At 39.2% G+C, this 22802-nt stretch overlaps 1 protein-coding gene across 1 annotated transcript in view; it reads left to right on the plus strand.

The window, feature by feature from the left end:
• GALNT12 (polypeptide N-acetylgalactosaminyltransferase 12) overlaps positions 1–21328 on the plus strand; it is a 47059-nt gene extending 25731 nt beyond the window's left edge. The window contains exons 6-10 of the mRNA XM_066560566.1: positions 1155–1331; positions 3896–4027; positions 10845–10958; positions 17059–17214; positions 19576–21328. Coding sequence (XP_066416663.1) covers positions 1155–1331; positions 3896–4027; positions 10845–10958; positions 17059–17214; positions 19576–19713 — 717 coding nt within the window. The 3' untranslated portion in view covers positions 19714–21328. The remainder of the gene's footprint in view (positions 1–1154; positions 1332–3895; positions 4028–10844; positions 10959–17058; positions 17215–19575) is intronic.
• The last annotated feature ends 1474 nt before the right edge of the window (positions 21329–22802 follow it).

Genomic DNA, 22802 nt, shown 5'->3' on the forward strand with positions numbered 1-22802 from the left:
AGCCATTGGTGACAGCCTCAGCCTCAAGTTAGTTCAAGTACAGCAACATCTCCGGCCTTCCTCCTATCTGGCAAAATTTCAGAAACCTTGTTTCTTTCAGGCACCCTTCAGAAACCGGGCATCTGCCATGGTGTGGTCACACACAATATTGAATAGGAAATGCATAGTTCTGCTTTCCTTTCAAGTAATCAAACTTGAGATCAGAATGGGTGATGGGAAAGTGGCTGTGTAGATGAACTGCCAAAAGTCTTTGGTTTTCAAAGGAGAAGAATGTAATTACAAAAATGTGTACATAGTGCTGAGGCTAATGGATCCACTTGATGGTTGTTTCTGGACTTTACCTCATGGGCTGTACATTTCCCAACCTGGGGAGCCAGAGAAGCAGGAGTCTGAGCACCTGGGCAGAGTGATGGTTTGCAGGGATCTGCCAATTCCACATTTGGGTGCAAGTACTTCCTTGGCATCAAGCAGGAATATTGGTTTAGATGGAGGAGGTTGTTTCGTTGTTGTTGGTTGGACCATCATAAGTTATAGAAGTACTTTGCTTTTTCTTTTCATGTGTTGGGTCTGGGGTACATTTCCCAGCTTTCCAATGGAAAAAGTTAGTGAGATTTTATCACCAGGCACCTATACCTCCCTTCTAGATTGGTGAATGTACAAATGGGAAGCTTACCTTTGTCAAGTTGGCTTTCCAGTAGAATATATAGATGGTATATAGATCTATAGATTTCTGGTAAGGATTAGTTATCAGTTACTGGTTTCTTTCTGAGATAGCTATTTACGTGCTTAATTTGGAAAAGAAACATGCTTCTTTTGTCTTTTAATTTATTTTTTTTTTAACAATGTCTGCATGACTTGTATGGTAGATCACATCTTATCATGAGAAAATAAAACTAAGAAAGGAATATTGCACTCCAGATAAAACCAGAGAGTGATTATCTCCTTGTGAACTCAGAGCAAATTACTAAGAGCAACAAGGATGTAATTTTATCCAGTTTAGTCATCAAATGAGACACAAAATTATTGTATGTGTTACTTGTAGTATGGTGTGGTATTCTTGAGACGGTGTTGCTCTTACACAGGCTTATTGTTACTATATCCTTGAGCTTGCAAAAGACAAAATTAATGATACACACTGTCAATTCTTTGCTCAGATATGGCAGTGTGGAGGAAGTCTTGAGATCCATCCTTGCTCCCATGTAGGTCATGTTTTCCCCAAACAAGCTCCGTACTCACGGGCTAAAGCTCTGGCAAACAGTGTGCGTGCAGCTGAAGTGTGGATGGATGAATATAAACAACTTTATTACCACCGAAACCCACACGCTCGCCTGGTGAGTTCAACTCTATTGTTCCTGGAATTTCAGAATTTGTTTTCAACCTACTAACTATTGACTAAGCTAATATTTAACATGAAGTGCTTTCTATGTTTATTTCTTATTCCTTCTGAAAGTTTTTCCCAGACATAGAATAAGTGTATAATTTTTAATTCTTTGGAAAAAATTAAAATTCTGTAAGAATACAAGGTGGCCCAATCCATGTCAATAATAAGTGAATAAATGAAAGAATAATATGAAGTGGGGTCATCAAAGCAAGAAGGAGTTGTTTTGCCTAAAATGTGCACTTCTGTGAAATGGCTGATCCGGGACACTCAATAAGAATTACACAATTAATGAATGCAAATCAACAAGTTTCAGTGGACAGTAGACCTTCAGGTAAACAGCATGTTAATAATATTTAGCAAAATTACCTGTCTTGTGATAATTGTAAAACTTCAGACTGATGTAAACGAAAATAGATTTTTTTGTTTGATTTACTGCTGCACCATGTTCAGTTAAAAAAAAACCAAAACACCAACAAGTAGAAACCAAAATCAATATTGAAATGATTAAATTAATTAAAATCAGTCATGGCAACTCAGATGAAAATGTTCCTAATAAAATGTTTCAAATATCAGTTCTGTCAGTTTTGAGGTTCTTTTAAGTTGAAATTTTTATTTTCCTTGAAATGAAAATACAAGATCATTGGTTGCAAAATTTTTCAGGAAATTATTACTGTGAAAACTGACTATGTCAAAACAGTAAAGCAGTGTGCAAATTCATAACTTGGACGTATTTATTGTTAGGGGCCTGAAGGCTGGAAAACAGTAACACTGGAGCGTTCTCTCAGTGTCTAGAAATGAATTAAATGAACCTCTGTCACCAGGTCTGAAATTCAGGCTCAGAGAAATCATTGCCTGCTGTTGCTTGTTTCTGGAGGTGCCTGGTCTCCCCAGCATGATCTCTTTGCATGAAAAGTTTTCTAAACACTGCCTTTTTGGTTTTGTCCCTGGGATGGGCTGCTGGGCATCAGTCTCTGGCTTCACTGGATCAGACCTGAGGGACCAGTGTTGGGCACAGGGAGGCCCCCGCTCATTTGAGTGGCCAACCCCAATAGATGCAGCGGGGGAAAACTGCCCTTGAAAACATGAGGCTTTTAAAAAATATGCTGGAGGATGCTGGAGAAGATGAATTTGGTTAGCTTTCATCTTGTGTTTGTTTGGATTAAATTGAGTAATTAGATCATTATAGTCCACACATTTGTAATAATTGGTTTACTTTAATGTCATAAAAGCCATTTAGGTTTTATTATCGGAGTCTGACTTGGAGAGAAATATGGGATTCGCCCATAGGCAACGCCAGGCTGATTTCAGCTTGTCATACACAAAAAGAGCAATAAATGCTGACAATTTTTCTTGTAAAGTGCTGGGCATCTTATGTCTGTAATGACAGAGCTTTAACTTTAAAGGATATTTGTGTTCGTACTGAAAGTTTCATGTATTGGCTTATTGTAAAACAGTGGATATAAGCTGAAACTCATGTGGGTTATTTTTCCACATATCAAAGCTGCTGCCAATGAACTTTGGTTTCCATAATGCTCTGTGCACCACTTGTTGCAGCAGTTGAGCTCAGACCTTTTTACTTCATCAAACCCAAATATTCAGTTCTGTAGCATACAGGAAAATGATTGATGTTATGGCTGCAAAAATTGGTTCCATGAAGTTTCACTTCAAGATTAATGTTCAGACCTCAGAGCTAATATGTCACGCTGTTTGTTTATTCAAACAGGCATCTCTGTTTTACATTTGCTTTGTGTTTTCAGTGGTATTTCCACAGCTCTGAGAAATGCAAATACATTTGTGGTTTGATGAAAGACTGTGTCAAGTGACCTGTAAAAATCTGGGGGCTGCAAATGCTCTCTCATGCCTGACTATCTGAAATCCCTAGTCAGTATGAAGATAGGGTTTTGAAGACAGACATAAAAAGACATGGACTCTGCTCCAATCCATAGACAGGGAAAAGTCTGCAATGAAAGCTTTTCTCTGGAGGTTTAAGATTTCATACTCCTCACCCCCCAAAATGGTGAAGTTCAAAGGATGCATTAGCAGATTTCACAAATTTCAAAACTTAAGTGTAGAACTGTACAGGTAATTTGCAAATGGATAGTGTTATAATTTAAAGTCCTAAAGATTCATTCACTGCTTTGGAGATTTTCAATTATCTTTCTAAAGGAAGTCTCATTTTCCAGTACGCCTTCTCAGTCTCCAGCAATCTGTATTCAAGGGCTTCCTCTCTTGCAGATTCAGGGAGTTTTCTTAGACAAACTGTCTTCTAGAATATTTTAAAGTTCTACTTGCACAGTTCCAATTATTTTTTGTCAGCATTTAACAAATGTAAGGATAATGAAATCAAATCCAGCACCCAAACATGGTGATTTTTCCTGGCTAGAAGTCCTACTCATCACTGTAGCATACGGTTCCTAATAATGTATACAGATAATTTAAAAGAGAGCATCTGTTCCGGATTTTTTTTTTAATTTTTTTCCTTCTTTCCTTTCTTTTTTTTTTTTTCCCTTTCAGGAACCATATGGAGATGTGACAGAAAGGAGACTTCTACGAGAGAAGCTGAAATGTAAGGATTTCAAATGGTTTTTGGAGAACGTGTATCCAGAACTTCACGTACCCGAGGACAGACCAGGCTTCTTTGGAATGGTACGTGGCTGCTGAGAAGGGAGCCTGCTTGCAGCTCTCTGAGCTCTCCTACTAAGTCAGTGTGAAGGTGTTTTTGTGCCTAAATCAGTTTGGGATTTTGGTAGAATTCAGTTAAAACTGGTAGGCTTTAAAATGTGGTATTTATCAGAATATTGAAGGGAATGCTGTTTATGAAGGAGTTCTGTGACAGAGTAGGAGAACAGGTAATGTTGCTGTGGATTACTCCTTCTAAGTGACATCTTGGGACTGTTAAAGGCAGGAAAAGAGATTTTTATTTCTCGAAACATTGCGTAACAAAAAGATAACAGTAAAGTGTTTTATTTTACTTGCTGAATTGAAAAGAAAAGGAGTGTGCTTTGAAACATATGTTCGTACATTTTATCTGATGAAAACTATGATGCTCTGGTGATGGGAAAGAGAGCTGGTGCTAAGTGCTTCCAGATCATAGGGGATTCTGTATATTAAACCAACATGTTAATTTTTAATCTGGAGATCACTTTAGACCAACAAGGGCTCAGGCAATAGGTTCAATCAGAATCCTCTTCTCTTTTAAGAGCTGACAGCTCTTTATGCTTTTTGCAGCTTACAAAGAAATATAAACTATAGCTCTGCGTATATTACATTACTATAATCTCATCTGGAAGGGATGAAGGCAGAGATGATGCAGCAAGTAGCTGTTTCCTCTGAAAAAATCACCAGATACCAGCTGAATGTTAGGAACACAAAACTGCACCTTTCCACCAGGCAAAGATGTATCAAATATCTTCCTAATTACTAAATGCCACATTGACTTAAAAGTACTTTTGCTGGTAACTCAATTGCTCTGCAGATCCAGTTAAGCTGCATTCCCACGCTGCATCAACACATCCAGCCCTTGTCTTCCTGCCATCTGCCCTTCCCCAAGTTACTCAGCCTCTGCTGAATCTCCTTCAGGAAAGGGAAAAAAATCTGATCTCTGTGGACATACAAAACATTCAGGAACAAAGTCTCCCCACAGTCTGCCCTAATAGCTTTGTAACTTGAATGAAAAAGATGCTAATGTGGAAATGCTGTGGTTTCCCCTGGGGAAAACTCCTCTGGGGAGCTGTGGGAGTTCCCCCAGGGAGGGCAGCAGTTGTCAGAAAAGCCCTTAGGAGCCTCTGAGAGAATTGCCAGCCCCCTCCATTTGTCTTGGAGCTTGCAGGAGAGGTGGTACCCCTGTGATCACTGGCATGAAAGGTGCTGCCCACCATTATCCAGTACCTTGAACAAATCCTGGTACAACAGTGGTTCTGTTTTTGCTCTTTTGTTCTGGATTGCCACTGGCAAGTTCTGAGCCAGTTGAAGCAGTAAGGTACAATAAGACTTAACTTCCAGGAGCATTTCAGGAATTTTATCCTTCCTTCCACCTCCATCCTTCTCCCTCCAAGAGAAAGGGTTAGACTGGTGCCAGTGATAGTGAAGAGAAGGGATTTGTGCAGTTTCTTTTATGATTTAATTGGCATCTTCAGGCAAGGAGTTGACAGTACCTAGAAATTATAACTCTTGTTCAGAGCTGCTTGAGGTATCTAGAGTGTAATTTAGGTGTGCTCTATATATTTCTCTAAAAACAATTCATAAATGCTGTCATCTCGTTGTAAGCATAATGAGAATACGCCATTTTTGGGGGGGAGGAAGAATTTAAAATGTGATGGAAATATGGTTGTACTCTGAGAAATTGGGAGTGCAGAAACGACACCTACTGATTCAGCTGATTTGTGGATATTGAGTCCCATCTGCTAGCTTCAATGAATCATTGATCCTGTTCTTTACTCCCGCCTTAGCTGTGTAGGGCTTTTCTGCTTCACAAAAATACTGTATTTAAAAGTGTCAGCTTTGATAACAGCTCAACTTAGTGTGAGGTTATTTAATTGTTCAAGGAATATACAAGGGAATCTGGAGATTTTTACCTCCCTTAAAAATCTTTTTACTTTTGAACTGAAGTTAAAAATATTTCTAAGATTACCTATAAGTCAGCCATGTGTTCTTCAGACGGAGTCAAGAATTAATGAGCAGCATTCAGTGCTGTGCACTGGCAAGCAGCTTCTTATGCTACATTTTTTTTCTTGATACATAGATAAAAATATCCATACTACCTACCCTTGATTATCTAAAATGCTAACTGCCTCAAACTTTACTTAAACATAGTGAATTATGAACCTTTTTGCCTGAGATATGATTGCATTCCTGCAAACTGCCTGGCACCTATAAAAGAGATAAATATCTTCTTGCTGCTCCTTGGGCTTCATGCAGCTTTGGAACTTCGTGGGACATGAACCTTCTGCCTTGAATAATTTCTTTGAGGAGGCAGGAGGAAGTGATGCTGGTAGACACTCAGTGGGTTAAAATAATATGTCAGCACTTCTGGAAAGGCTAATAATACCTTTTAGGCTCTTGTGTAGTGCACTGATGTGTCTTTTTCTGGCACAGCCTCTGATTTGGCCATCCTTGAGCATGCAGAGTACCTACGAGTAGGTAGGTGTGAAATTGTAACAAGACTTGAGCCCCAGCTCTGCACAGATTGCCCACCTGGACAGCAGAGACTGGGTCAGCTTACAAATCCTAGCTACCCTGGGAAGGGATGGTGTGGGAGTCTGTAGGAAGAGCTTTGAGCCAGCTGGTGTGTTCAGCATTGGTGTGGTGACATCTCTGCATCGTGCAGCTGGATGGAGATAGAGGAGCTGGGCAGCTCTGTGGTCTTTTCATGTTATGGGTGGCTGTGGAAAGGCATGGCTGCAAAGCAAGGGAGTAGTCAGGGCTCTTCTCTCTTCTGAGGTATGTATTAAGTATGGCTGGCATTGAGATGCATATCCAAAGATAAAGATTAGGGTCAGTCAGTGAATTTGGCTTTAAGTTTGGCATCAAGATTGCTTTTAAAAAGCAGTGGTGACACAAAAATCAGGATTTTACTCTAATTTTCTGTAAGTTTGATCACTTGGTGGTGAGACCATACTATGTTCTGATGATAAGTTTTTCTTTGTTCTCAGTTTAGCTGATATTTCCTTCAGCTGAATGTAAAGCAACAAACCTGATAGATGTCTTGTGCTGGGACTTTCTATCTGGTCTCTCTTTCTGCCTTCTATCAGTAAAGGCATCTGTTACTGACTGAGTCAGTTGGGAAATCAAAAACTTGTATTTTTCTTTTGACAGCTCCTTCCCTATTTTCCTCCAAGACCATCTCATCTTCATTTTCAAGTGCTCAATCATAATTTTCTTTTAATTTAGACTAGGTATAATCTTAAAAAAAAATGGAAGGAAGATTTTAAACTATGCCTTTAAAACTATGAAGAATTTTGTTTTGCTGCAACATGTAAGAGAATTTAAAATTATTTAAATTATCTAAAGAGCACATGATATATGTGGACAGATTTGCAGAAGAACAGAGCTATGTGGTTTAAATTACATAATCAAAGATATTGCATGACTCGTGCTTCAAGTTCTCAGAGTATCAGGGTCCCTTCTCTAAGGTATACCTCCAAAACTTCATTATAATCCAATTTGTAGAGCTGCCACTTGAGGTTGAATTGGTAGCCAAGATTAAGACTGACTAGACCTGGAGACCTTATGGTCATCACAGAAAAATATGCACTACTTGGTTGGCTCTGAAAAGCCTCTGAAAGCTAGGCAGAGGCTTTTTAAAAGGAATTTTTGGAAGAAATTCAAGTGTTTGGTAGTGAACACACCATTGCTTGAGCTGCAGGCTTATAGGTTTTTGAGCTTCCCAGGGAGATTTGGGCTTGCTGGGGTGAGCCAATGAATCCAACAGCAGTGTGTCATCTTCCTTCAGAGGATTTAGTCATCAGTCTTGTATGCCCTTTTCAGCATTGCCCTTAAGAAGTTAACAGGTGATATGAAAATAGCATTTACTCAGTAGAATAATTTCCTGTGACTGCTTGGATTACCTTTGAGGTAAAAGCTGATGTTTGATCAGTACTAGTGAAGCTGTCTGGCTTGCTGCAAATTCATATTTTACTGCATCCCACAGTATCATCTGTCCATATCACTAATAGATCAGCTCCACTGCCACTGGCAGAATAAAGAGGATTCTGATCTATTTTGTGAATGTAGAGAAAGGCTGGCAGGGCTCCATTGGCTGTACTTATCAACTAATGTAATGAAGTTTTAATGTCAAAAATCTCTTGTTGATGGTTTGTTTGCAATGGACTTTATCAAACTAAGACTTATTCATAGAATGCCAGCTGTATTGTGTAGTCATATGCAAGTGTCCAGATATTAGGAAACAATAGATTTAAATATCTCCTAGCAGTAAGAGTTAAGGTCTATGATGAATATCTTGGTGTTTATTACCTATCTCAGCCTCCAAACAGTGGTAACTAAATGGCACATAGAGTGACACCTTTAGTTTCAATAACAATGTTTCACTAAGAAGCAAATGCTGTAAAAAACCACAGCCAATAGTCCTGCATGGGTACGTGGTTTTAGACCTGAACAATGTGTTTTAATGGCAAGGTGATCAACATTTTTTCTTGCTTCTGTTTCTCTAATGCAGCATTGTGCAAAAGAACTAAGGTAAGTCACAGAGAAAATTTTGTTCTTGTTGCATGACTTGTTTATGGTGGATGTGGGAATAAACATAGCTTCAGAAATGAGTGGGTGATCTCTGTTTTGATAGAGCTCTTGCACTCTTGTACATAAAAGATACTTAAACTGTATATTTTCATTTAGCAAGAGAAAAATATTTCACAAATTCTCTCATACTTTTTTTCTGCCTTGGAACAGAGGGCAAGTGTGTATCTTTGTTTTTTGGATTTTTTTTAATAAATGGTGCTGCAGTCAGATTTTCAAATTTCTCTATGTTATTTCAGATCAGGTAATTTAATAGCTTAGAATATACTATTCCCACTAATTAGGTCTTGAATACCTATTGGGCTTCCTGATGAAATGTGGGCATATCTACCAATGTCTGACAAAATAAAATAATCAGGTGAACAACATGAACCATGTACGTGTAGGAAAATGTCAGCATGTATCACAAGCTGACATTTGATTTATGCATGAAAGCAAAAAAAGGAGAGAACATACATGGTAACACCCTAGAATACAGCCTCATTTCCAAACCATCCAACATGAAGCTTAAGTTTAGTAAGCTTTTACATATCTTTTTGCTGTGTGTATTTGGGCATTGAGTAACATGCATACAAGAGTTACTGTAGTTCTGGTTGTGCATGGCATTTTCAAACAGATTATTTAAAATTTCCCAAAAGGGAGCTCACACTTGAGCATGTGCCGGGGGCTGATGGCAAAGAGCACTGTGAAGTCATTGGGCTGCCTGGAAGGGCATCATGGGTAAAGGCTTTGCTGCCCTTGGAGCCAGTAGACAGTCAGGCAGAGTCACATGTTATTAAACCTACTAATGGGAGACCCTCTGGTCCTGAAGACGGCTGCTGACAACAATTGTACAGATAAAATTACCATTTTAAGTGGTTATGAATTTTAGGTTGATATTTCCTGATGTAGAATGTAGAAACATGAGAAGCTTATTGTTTGGTTTATGTAGTTCCATGGCAGTGTTAAAAATAGTCTATGTAAGACACTTCTCTTTCCTGTTTTTCTAAGTGTAATTCTTGGGTCCCATTAGGAAAGTAAACAAAATGTTTTCTTTTGCCTGTTCAAGGAGGGTTGCAGTGGTCTAATGCGGGAGTGAGCACAAGGCAGTGGAAAGAAGATGTTGGGTAGCAGTAAAAGTAGAAGTTGGCAAAGCAAACATATGTAGAACACAAGTATTTAATTTTCCAGCTTGTGTGGTTTGCTCTGTGGTGGGTTTAGGCCCCGCAGGGTTTGTCTTGTTTGTTTAGTTCTAGCCGCCTGCAATCCCTATGTGTCCACTCATTTTCCACATTAAGAACCCAGGATATGATTATCATGACTAGGGAAGAACAGTGAAATTACACCTTGCTGAACTAACTCTTCTGAGATTTACTCTGCCTATTCTTTTTGTCTGTGATATAATTGCACTCAGCAACAGGGGCATTCAGCTTCTTGTTTACCAAACCTATTCTGCTCTGTGTGTTTTCAAATTTGGTTATGTGGCTTATACCAAGAATCAGTGGCTATGTGATTGTTTAACTTATTTTCAGTTACTTTTGCCTCCTGAATACTTAAATGCAAATCCTTGTTAACTAGCCTGTTGTTTTTAAAATTAGCTAACTTAATATTTTAAAATTTTATGTAGAAGTTATGCACTCTTCTGTCAGAGATCAGCAACATGAGTAAAGAGCATTTAATATCACACCATAATAATATCTCTTTTCAAAGATATATTTTGCCCACTTTCAAAATTTCTGATCCTAAAATCTGTCTGCTTGTTCTGCCTCAAGAGGGTACTGGAGTCCTTTTGAGAACAAATCCTCCTAACATTTCCCATTTGACAAACTGAGAAAAGTATGTAGTCATCTTTTCATAAGAAAATTGAACAAGTAGATCCTGGGGGAAAAAGTCATGGCAGACTCTTTTGTTCTGCATGAGTTGCTGGCTTGTTGGGTTTCAACACACTTTTTCATAGTTTCTACCCACTTCCTTTGCAAATACATTGGAACACAGTGTCATTCCTAGGGGAAGCCATCATGTCTGGCTGCTTGAGTGCTCAAAGTCAAGATGATCCAGTTTTATTTCATATTAGTCTGAGAGATGTTACCATTGCATCCCTTTGATCTATTCCCATTGCTTTGCACTAGCTTTGGGATAGATCTCAGAGCCCAGCAGGATGAGTGTAGAGTGACTACAGAATATGTTCCTTACTTTAGACTAATATTTTAAAATGTTCTTTTGTTTTGATTAGCTGAAGAATAGAGGAATGGAAAACTTCTGCTTTGATTATAACCCTACAAATGAACATCAAGTAACTGGACAGAGGGTCATACTCTACCCATGCCATGGCATGGGACAAAATCAGGTAAGAATAATGTTTTATTTTTATTTTGACTAACATTCATGGTTGTAATGTAAGGAAGTATGGTAAAGTCATTGCAGTAGAGTTGAGAGAATTTGTTGCCACAGTAAGGTGATCTTAGTTTGAGCTTTGATTCTTGCACTAAATGCTTTTTATTTTGATGTATCTTCAGGTCAGATTTTCTTCATTCTGAGGATGTGTCTACCCAGCCCAGGGAACTCATGCATACCTTTATTATGCCTTTCCACAGAGCTCATTAGCAGGGGTTAATGGCACATCAGTGCAGTTATAGTGCTGGTAGGCCAGTGTTCACTCATCTCCAAAACCCCTCTGAGATTTTGTCTGTCCATGCCTCTAAAGCCCTTAATAACATTGGAAACCTCACCTAGTTCCACCTGGGTCTGTCATCATGTCTCTTCTTTGTGGTGCTTGTCTAATTACCTAAGAGGTTTTAGACCACATCTTCTCCTGTCCTTCTACAGAAATGTCCTCCTTTCTTGGGCTCCACAGTCCAGGAGACCAGGGGCTCTCTTTAAGGCTGTCATTCTTGCTGTCTTGTTTTTAACTTCTGAAGATGAAAATGCTGTTTTCTTTCTCCATGTTGACTAAACCAGTGTGCAGCAGTTGTTAGTTTTGATACCTATAAGCCTCTCTGCATAATGCCATAGTAAAAGTGTTGTGGGGCACTGTGTGAATGGCTATAATGGCTGGCTTTGCATAGTTTTGAGTGACCACCTTCCAGAATTGAAGCTTGATGTTTGATGTGGGGAATGTACTTGCCTGTCTATCTTGATTTTTGGCTTCCAATCCAGATTAGAGTAAACACAGTACTTGAGATATGGTCTCATTAGTTCTGAGTACCAAAGGTCTTGTGAGACCTCTTGTACATAACCCTGTGACAGCTTGGGTGGCTTGACTGTTTAGGTCCTTTTTTAGTGAAATTAATCCAAACATTCAGTTAGGATTGTTTGGAAAAAGGAAAAAAGGTAAAACGAAGTTTGGAAAGAAACCAGAGATGTGACAGTAAAGCAGAGTATCTGCTATCGTTCTGAACTCTGCTTAAAAAAAACAAACATAAAAGCTCAAGGAGTGTAAAACAAATGTATATTGGGGAGAAAGCTTCTAATATGAATTGCACTTTACATGAGAAAGGGGAAAGAAAAAGCAATGTACCTCAGATCTTAAGAGGAAATAGATTTGTTGCTGATAGCAAGTTTATTGCCTAAAGTATTATAACTATTATTTAGTATTTATTAGCTCATGTCTGGTTTATGTCTTATGTTTCATAATATTTCTGTCCTTAAGGCCAAGGTGCAGGCGAAGGGAGGGGGAGAATCTTGTACCATAAAAGCCAAAGGATCTCAATACTGACAGATGTCACCTGTGTGAAAGTTTACTCCACACCAGAGGAATAAACCTCACCCTGTTTACTCTCTTAGTTCAAATTCTTGCGGAAGTTAAGAATACTTCTATAGATCTATAGAGAAGTTAATAATCAGATAACCCAGTCAAGTCACTTTCTTGTAAGTGACTTGATAGCTTTTGTAGATTAAGAAGCATTTAATGTAGAGGATTACATGCTGACATGCCAAAGGTATTTATAGATATACTTTTCCTTGTATTGAAGATTACAGAGAGGAGAGGGGTCGCTTTTTTTTTTTTTTTTTGCATTTCTCTGAGCAAAGAGAGTTAGCTTAAATTTTATCTCTTTCCCCAAGAAAGAATAAAGAAATAGGATAAAAGGTGAAAGCAAAAGAGAAGTACAATTCAGAGACGAATTGTCATGTTTTTACAGTTATCCTTTGTTTAGCTAGCACTAAGAGATTAACTGAATTTACTGCAAGATATCACATCTCTGGGTATTAATGCTCTTCCATCTCTGCTGATGGTGCATCCGTGTACCTGCGGTGGCAGGCACCGGGCTGGAAGCAGCAATACTCTGGGAACTGTGCAAACCGCTCCCTCTGCTGGCATCCGAGCAGGAGGAGGAAGGAAAAGTGGAGAAACCACCTGACTGCAGTGTAAACCAATAAAGGAAAATATGAGATGACTCAAGAGAACTGCAGAGCCTGAGGAGGGAAGGCCAAACACAGGAAATGGGTAAAACAAGATTAGTGAAATGGGCAAAAAGGCATGGGAGGGCTGGCAGGAGCCAGGGAGAAAGGGCCAAGGTGACAAAGGCAGTGGTAGTTTGTGACAGAGGTTGAGCAACAGGTGATGAGCAGGGAAGAGTAGGACAGGGAGTAAACCAAGCAGAGTCATTGGAGAACCTTTTAGTAGAAAGGGGCAGGGTGACTGAATGTGGGAGCTGAGATACCACCTGGCAAAGGGGGGCATGAGTAGGGGTGATAGGTAGTTGCAAGAGAACAAGCGGACAGCAGGAAGAGTTGTGTGTGGGAGAACAGAGGAAGACTAAAATAAGACAAGATGTAGAAACACAAGTGAGGTGGGAAATGAAGTTGGGCTTGCTGGACTTGCAGCTCCCTTTTCTGGCTCACAAATAGCTGTGAAACCTACCAGCAGGACATGTCTCTCCATTTCTTTCCCATCCCACCACCTTCTTGACAATCTGAAAAGGTAGCAGGTTGTTCCTTGTGGTGTGAATACTTTGGCAGGTGACACTGTCACAATCAAAACAGTCAAGTCTTCCACATTTATGTCCATTGCTATCTGCTGATGAAATGATTGTGGCAAGGTTTGGTCATCCTCTAGTATCAACAACCACAGAGTCTCAGAGATGTTTACTGACAACAGGCACCCCTTAACTTCTCTTTGGCCCCCTTAAAGGGAATCCACCATCCTAATCCCAAACTCTTCCAGCCTTTTTTTCTGTGAGTTTGTTCTCATCACTCCACTCTTTATCTAAATAGAGTTTTAGCAGCAAGCCCTTATTCCAAGCTTTGCTCCCATTCCCCGTCCCACACCACAGGCAGGTGGCTGTTTATGTATGGGACAACTTCAAAACTCTTTTCACTGGCAACAAGTCTCCACTTGGTGACCTCTGAATATATGTGTGCACTATGCCAAGAGGAGAGAGCACTGTGCTCTTGGTTATTTATAAGGTCCAGCACCTGCTCCTGTTTTACATCTCAGTGAATAAAATCACTCTCAGAAAACTAAAGTTCGTGGTAGTTTGTTTCTGTTCCTTCTTGAATCCATGATCTAATTGAGAGGGTTTCTTTTACTCCTTTTGTATGAGTGTAAGAAAACTAACTGGAGGTTTTTTTTTTTTAATTAGCATTATCCTTATCACATGAAAGTGGGGATAACACTGCAGTGTTAAGAGCTGAGTGTATATGGAAGAGAGGAAGGAAATACACAAAACACTGGCTACTGATTGCTTGTACCTCAGGCTGCTTATGTTGTGGGAGTATGTGCCCCACAGAGGAGAATGAAAGGCTTTGAAACTCAACACCAGTTAAAGCCCTTTGCCCTTCTGGATATGGCTGGGAAGCAGTACAGAGGGAACCAATGTATGATGGCAAGAAATCAGCCTGATGTGATAAGAGGATGGGAACACACTGACTGACAGTGTTCTTCCCAGAATTCCCATTTGGAGCTGATACATTTGACATTAACAGTGAGAGGCAAACAAAGAAGTTACCAAAGCCCTTGGGTTTTCAGCAAAAAAGAGTATCAGACCTGGTAACCTCTCTGCTGGTTCTACCCATCAAATGCAAACTTTTCCCTGCATACAAAACAACAGTAGCCAGGCACAGAGAAGGATGAGAGTGTGTTTCAGGGTCCAGTGAGGTAGCCAAAATCTGCTGCTGGCCCCAGTACTAGAGAGACACTGATGCAACTGAGACATATCCTGTAGATTGTCCAGAAGCCAGAGACACCAGGTAAAAGGCCTCATCAAGTTTGCCAATAGCACTTAAGGGACTCTACTGATTCTCAGAAGGAAAGAAATGCAGTAAGGCTACTAGTTACTGGGCCATGGATCAGTTTGAAAATGCCTCCTTTCTGCTGACAGAATGCAAGAAAAGAGAACTAAAAAATGCTTTACCTTTTGAGGAGGAAGATATTTATTTCCTGTACTACTAGAGCTTGGAAAAGCCCAAAGCCTGAAGTATTTATTCAGTTTGAAGTGTAGGGTAATAAACTGATTATGTTCATTGGACAACAAGGCGGGAGTGCTTGGTTGTTAGTACTATAACCCCATTCCTTAAAGCTATCCAGAAATTAACCATTTTACTTGCTCTTCTTTGGAATCTGGTGCAAGTCCTTGAGAGACCATTCAGGAAAGATATCAGTAGTAAGAAGTGCTCTGATCTAGAAGCTGCTCCATTTATTCTTGGCACATCTGGTACAGTCAGCAGCTTGCAAGCTTTCACTTATAATACAAATTGCTAAAGAGTTATTATATCTAATACATCCCCTAACGAGCAAGGCTCTAAATATGGCTTTGTGAAAGTGGCAGCTGTAAAAAGTGTCCATCCACACACAACTGAGCAGAACTGAGGCTTTTTCTTTATTCACAAGCCATAGGATTAAAATGCATGTCTCTGTAGCTCACTGTCGTGCCCAAAGTAGCGGGTTTTCCATGTGTCAATCCCAGGTACTGAACCTGGGAATAAAGCCTAAAGGCCAGGGAGTAGCTGCTGCCTGTTAGGGTAAATAATAATAACAGGAAATATTCACACAATTTACTTTTGTTGATGAGATTTTTTGTTTTTTGCATATGGAAAATGTAAAAATAGTGCAACCTACATTGTAGGAACAGATCTTAGTAATAGGTTTCAAGGGAAAATCATGGTCTCTGGGGTCTTATGTCAGCAGGGAGACTTCAAACCTGATGTTGCTTTCTCAAAAACACTCATGAGACTCCACAGGGTGATGCAGTGCGCAGCATTGGTCAGTGTATGGGTGTGACAGCCACCTTGACAGAGAAATTCCTGATTGTGATAATAGGACGGGCAGATTTAATGAAACAACTATAATCAGTTTAGTCCAGATCAGAGTTTTTGCACTTGGAAATGGATGGCTGAAGATTTTGTAATAGCACAGTCCTGTTTATACTGAAACTCCACTTCCAACTCCTCATCAAGGTTATTAGCCCTGGTGGTTGTTAAGGATGTTTTTGTGGTAAGTTCAAGTATGTACATTTCTGAATTAGTACAGCCCCCTTCACAAAGCCTTACAGTCTCCAGAGGGGAAACAAAACAAAAGAGGATTCCTTCTCTCCCTCATCCTTTTATTGGTCTCTGCTAATGCAGCTGTACTATGGGTAATAAGCAATTTTCTGATGTTTATACAACTCTCCTCTACTTTATTGAGTATAATTTAAATCAGATCTAAACACACATCCGTGCACTATAGTCATCTAAATTTTTTATAAGCTTGCTAAATACAAACAACTCTCCAACTCTGCCACTCTTTAATAAAGTCCAAAAGTTGGCAAATGTTCATGATAAGTACAAAATTTTAAGGAAGTCTTCAACCATAACTGCTACAGAAGCCAGGAGTTTCAGAGCATGTTCATAACATTTCTGCAGAATATCGTGCAACAAGTAAAGACAGTAAATTGTCTTTAAGGAAAATTTTTCATGTATAAAAGCAGCTGTACCTGTTTTGCTTCAAATAATATCTTAAAACTTTATAGAACAAAATGCTTATCATCATGCATCCCTAGTGCTGGAAATGGCCATTATAACTGGAAATGAACCTGGACAAAACTGCATTTGAACTATGCAGTGAGCAATTCCTTAGTTAAAAGTAATATTACTTTGTGATGACTGAATTAAGAAGGCATAATGTCAGGCCAGAAACTGTTTTCCATCCAATTTTTAAGGGGGGCCTAGAATGTGAAAGTTAAATATTGCAATTGAATTTTGGAAATTCTTTAATGCTGGAATGCCTGTTTTCCAGGACATTTAAGTGCTACAAGAATAAAGCAGTGCTGTGATGAGATTGATTTTCTGTAAAATAGTAAGCAGTAGAAGTTAAGGACTCTTGAATATTTCTGGCAAAATTTCCCTTCACAGCAGCAACTTTTATTCATGAACCTAATTATAGTCTCTTAGTACATGCTTCTTTCTAAACACTCTCTGTGTACATATGAAATGACTGCTGTCCTTTGTTTCTTCTCTTGGGTTTGTAGTTTTTTGAGTACACATCCCACAATGAAATACGTTACAACACGCGACAGCCGGAAGTCTGTGCAGCTGTTGATTCAGGGACTGACTACTTGACGATGTACTTGTGTCAAGAAAATGCCCACAGTGTTCCTGAAAACCAGAAGTTTATTTTCAGAGAGGTAAGTGTGCCTGCTTGGGTTTGGGTTTGCTCTTTTTTGTGAGTGGGTGGAAGGAGAATTGTTGAATTTTTAAAATTTTTATCTTACTGCATACACATCATGCTACAACACTGGCACAGGTCTCTGGGAGAAATGGGCTATCTTGGCTTTTAACATCTGAACACAGAAACAGGGTAGTGGGCAAAGAGTATTCCTGTCATAAAGAACAGGAAGATTAGAGGAAGGAAAGCACCCTTGTTAACATCAAGGAGGTTGGGAACATTCTCTCTGTCATGTCGCCCCTACTGTCTTCTCCTGAGATTGAGGTGCTTCAATATAACCCTTCCCCAGCCAGTCATATGGCTGGCCTACTTCTCTCTTTTCACTGACTTATTTCCCAATATTTATATTACCATTTTTCCCCCAATACTTCACACATCACCATTACTTTGTGTTCTTTCCTGCTTTTAAGCAGCTGCCTCTACATGCTATTAGAAAAGTTTGTGTTTAGTAGTTTTGAATCCATAAAGAAGCCCCTGGATGCCTGAGAGAAAATAAGCTGGATGAAAAATGATGGCCTTGGTCAGGTTCTGGAGTGTTGTTATTTGGCTAATGGAAAAGGTCACATAATATATCAAAATGGTATATTTACATAATGTGTCTGCATAATGCATCGAATCCCTACAGGCTCCATGGCTGACAAATGTCACACTTCGATACTACCAGCAGTGATAGGTAGCAGTGTAAACTCTAAAAAAATAAGATGGAAGTTACTGTCTGTTCCCTAAATCTAGTCCAGACTGAAGCTCATAGTGATATTACTAAATAAAAATGTTTAAAAGGTTGACTTTATAAATTATGTTTCATTTTTAATGTAATCTTTTAACAAAATTGCTCAGTCATATTGCATGAATCCCTAAGATGACGTATATTGAAGGATCTTCAGTCACTTCAAGAAGTAATCAAGAGAACCGAACTTTTCAAATTGAGAAAATGAAAAAATTGAAAAAAATTATGGAATGCATCTGTTTCCACTGTAACCCTAACCATTAATTTCATCATCTGAGACTTTAGGAATTTCTTTAAATGTTCTTTCTCATGATCAGTTTGTGTGTGTGTGATTTGAATGTACTGCGCTGCTCCAATTCCTTTTCTGCTGCTGCACTAAATCAAAAGCACCAGTCTCCACCTTTCAAGGCGAGTGATGGGTGAGGTGTCAGCACCACATTTCTTTTGCTTTGTGCATAGTAGTGTCAGACAGCTGTCCTTATGGATGGAGCATAATCAAAGATTTGAACAGCCTTCCCAGCAGCTTGGCAAGAATTGAGTTCTTGCGGACACTGAGTCAAAAATGAGTGAGATGGATACTGATTAATCCACTCTAAAATTTGAATTATTGTGATGGAAGCAAGAAAGTAATTCTTCAGCTGAATCTGTCAGCAAGTCTGTGAGCAAGCACATGCTGCTGGGCATCAGGAGCTGCGGCTCAGGATGCAATTAAGTGCAACATTCCTGATGAGGGAAGGAGCAGACTTCCACAGGAGTCAGGGCTATGGACGGAAACAAGGCATTGGCATTTTTCTTTCAAAGCTGCCCAGGGCCTTGGGAATGCCTGCATGTAGGAGTGGCACCCAGGCCAAGAGGATGGCCTCAGAGTAGTGCAGTCCTCCACAGCTGCTACGCTGCCCTTTTGCAGCTTGCTGTCCTAGCTGACAGCGCTCCTGGATTGGAAGGAGAGACTTGATCTGGAGATAAACATAAAAAAAGGGCCTGAGATGTCAAAATGTGTTCTTTAGGGAATTTGACTGTGGAGGCCTGTCAGACCTTACACTTCTGAGGCAGCTTTCCTTTCAGCAAAGCAAGTGAACTCCACACACATCTGCAGGAAAGGGGCACACTTAGATATTTTTACTTTTTCCATTTTTTCCATCAAAAATATACCCTACGAAGAGACAGGAAAATTTTTTGCTAAAATATTTCCAACATTTATGTTTAATGAGCAATATTTACCTTTTACTTACAAGATGTGCAATAAATTGATACATTTGGGAGTAATGCTTGTGCTTGGCTTAGTTCTTTTCTGCCATATTCTGGTCCAGTTACAAAAGGCAATGAAAGCAAATGTTAGCACATCCTTTACAGGCTGAGAGGCCACTTCATGAGTTACTCTAAAGCAATGCTGATTTCAGTTTATATAAGTTTAAAAGCAGGATCTTTTGATAAAGTTTCAGACATCCTCAAGTTAGGCTTTACTGCACAACCCCATTGGAAGGGTATGTGGGATATTTATTTGTTGCGAATGATTTCTGTTACTTTAAAACACAGTGATATGTCTGCAATTTTTGAGACCTGAAAAGCTAACTTTATTTCTGTCTTTTCTAGGATGGTACCTTGTTTCACCCACAAACCCAGATGTGCTTACAAGCCGAGGCAAACGCTTACAATGGGAACCCAGCACCATTGTTACGACCTTGTACCAACTCGGACTATCAAAAATGGTTCTTCAAAGAAAGAAGTTGATCCAGATGTTGTCTAGGATATAGCTGAATACAAAAAAAAAAAAAAGCTTTTTCTAGTCAGCAGTTAGTCAGCCTTTTGAAAAGCTCATAAGTGATATATTTTTGTATGGAAAGAACTGTAATTAGTTGACAAGCCTTGGATCTCGTTTCCTGGAGCTTTAGAAGGCACTAAGTATTGAGAGCTTCATAAAGTGCCACAGAATCTGCTCCTTTTTATTTGGCAGCTACATATCTGCTTCTGAAGTGTCTTAGGTTCTTTTCATAAGTGACATTTTTTTAATCTACTGTGTGGAAGTAAGGCAGTCAAAAAAATTGCACTAATGTTAATCTGCCAATAACTTAAAATGTTTATTTTTCTACTAAAACATTCTCAAGTTGGATTTTTTACAGATAGTAGTTAATAATTGTTCTTGTCTTTTAAATACCAAGAAGGTAAATGTAGGCTATATTCTGCTCTAAGTGACTACCAGAAAGCCCTCACTGAAGACAGTGTGGATTTACACATAAAGGCAGAATATGACTGCATGATTTTGCACAAATAACAATCTAGTTGCATTCAAATTGCACATGCTTGACAATACTATACCTTAACTTATCTGACAATTTTAGATGTTCATGGCACTTGAAAAGTTTCTAATCATGCTTAAGATGGTTTGGGAGTAAAATGGGGATTTTCTCATCTTTCTTAAAGGCAGAAGGCAGCAATATTTAAAGGTGATGCTTTGGGAAAACCTATTTAGATTCATATGGGCCCAGCTGATGTGGCTGTGTCCTAGAATCCACAACCAACTTTAACATTATGTGGATTTTCAATGTGCATAAAACTTTCAAGATAAGACCTATCAACAATTCTCTTGTAAAAATTTGAAAATTACAGTTAGAGAAATTGAGTCTTTACATTTAAGTGTTAAATGATTAATGGAAAAACGATTATATTTTTAAAACAGTTTTGCAACTGATTTCTGTGAAATTCAGCCAATATTAATACAAAAATTATTGTCGTTGAGGTATAACTTGCATTTTGTCTGGGAGCCTCCTTTTAGATGAGTTGACCCTGCATGTGGTCCTGTTGAAAACAGGGGGTGTAATCTGCAGCAATACAGGATGGTTTGTGCCCTGGTGTGTGGGATCTGCCTTGCCCAGTCAGACAAGGAGTGTGTAGCAATGTGTCTGGCCATCGACCATCAGCATTGCCATGTTGATTAGAAGGGTTTCAGCTCGTAAGAAGAGTTTCTTTCCCTGTCAGATGAAGGAATGCTTATGTGTAGAAGGATGAAAAAATGTCAGCCTTTCCTCCCCCCAGAACTCTGGGCATCTGTTTTGATTAGTTTGGTATGTGTTTTGTTATTTGCTTTTGTTCATGTTTTCTATAAAAAATGTACAGCCTTTCCTTTGAATCCCCATAAGCTCATGCCATTTTGGCATACCTATTTATATGATTGGGGTGTGGGGGGAGGGTTTCTGATTTTAGGAGATACATGTATACATGTTCTTCCAAGGTCTTTCTTACCCATGTAGATACAAGGTTTTTGTGAGCACCTTTGAAATTTTGTCTCTGTAGGCTAGACTGATGAAACTGATGTTAGAATTAATAAAATATTTTGTGATTCAGTAGAGTTGGAAATGTCTTATCCACTACTTTTTTTTTTTGTGGTCAGTGGTTTTCATTTCATCATTTTGCTGATCTCTTAGGCCCAGATCCCTACAGCACTTGGGAGAAGACAACTTCATTTTATGGTGCCTCAAGTTCTGTTTCCTGAAGTCAGTAGTGCTTCTGTTCACCTGCTAGCAGCAGTGGTTTATACTTTTGGAGCCACAAATCAAAAGTGAGTGGCTGCATGAGAGAACAGCAAGGATTTTCTATTAATTTCTGCTTTGCCTTCTTGACTGCTGATTGAACAATGTTAGTAGCTGATAAAAGCCCAGCTACTAGAATCACAGCCAAAGCTCTCACTGACCTCCATTCTCAGTGAGGTTTTCTTATTCTTGGGATTTCAAGATTTCATCATCAGATGGTGGTATGCAAGTGAAACTTAGTAAGTAGAAATTATTTCCTATACATCTTTTCACTTTGCCCTTGTTTAGAGGGAAGTATTGATGTTTTTGGCTTCCTGCAGCTAAGATGTTTTCACATATGCCAGCAAACCTGCCAGCCTGGCTTGCATATTTGCAAGACAAACACACTTGAGTTCAAAAGCAAACACTGAACATTAGCAATGCCACCAGCTTGCTCCCTCTGTGTTGGCCTTCTAGTCCCTCCACTTACCATTTTTTATTCCTTGACAGCCTTTTCTTCTTCTCAACTCACTGGAGCTGAGAAGAATTAATGCCTGGCTTCAGGTTTGGAGGGTGAAGGACTCCATCAAGCATCTGAGTCATGTAGCACATCTTCAGACTTCCTTTAACATCTCCAGACTTCCTTTTGCAGGAGGTCAGGGTTACCTGCTGAGGAATGGACTGTGGGCTTTGGACTTCTCCTGAGCAGAGATGGGGCTGGATGTCTCATAGAAATGGAAGAACTGGAGGATTTCAGTCACAAATTAATACTTATTTCTTAGTCTTTCTATTCATGTATTTATGTATTTTTTTTAGAAAGCCATCCAGACTACAGTCAGGTACCTAATTATCATATTTATTTGAAATTAACAGGTAATGATTTTAACTTTTTTTCATTTGCTCACTCACCAATTTACTTTCATTTAAAAATTATGGGTCTTCAACATGGGCTAAAACTTACTGGATTTTCACTTCAACAGAAGACAGTACATGAACCTTCCTTCTAAGAAATAAACCACTAAAACCTCTGTATATGTGGCCTTGTCTGAACCATTATGTTGGGGGATTGATAGAGCTTGCACAAACACCTGGGAACAGCAGTCATCATCATATATGCATCAGTCAACATGAATTGGAAATAGTATTTCTTGCTGGCTCTGCTGAAAACAGAGACTAAAAAGTGTGTTCAATTTTTGTTATATTTATAGGAAGTGGTAAGATGCACTGCAAGGGGAAATTCATGTTGGTTGGTAACATCAGGACTGATGAGATTGTGCTCCTATTTCCTATTTATGAAAACATGGGCACCTACAC

This window comes from Molothrus aeneus, chromosome 1, assembly GCF_037042795.1.
Source record: "Molothrus aeneus isolate 106 chromosome 1, BPBGC_Maene_1.0, whole genome shotgun sequence".
NCBI classification, from domain to species: Eukaryota; Metazoa; Chordata; class Aves; order Passeriformes; family Icteridae; genus Molothrus; species Molothrus aeneus.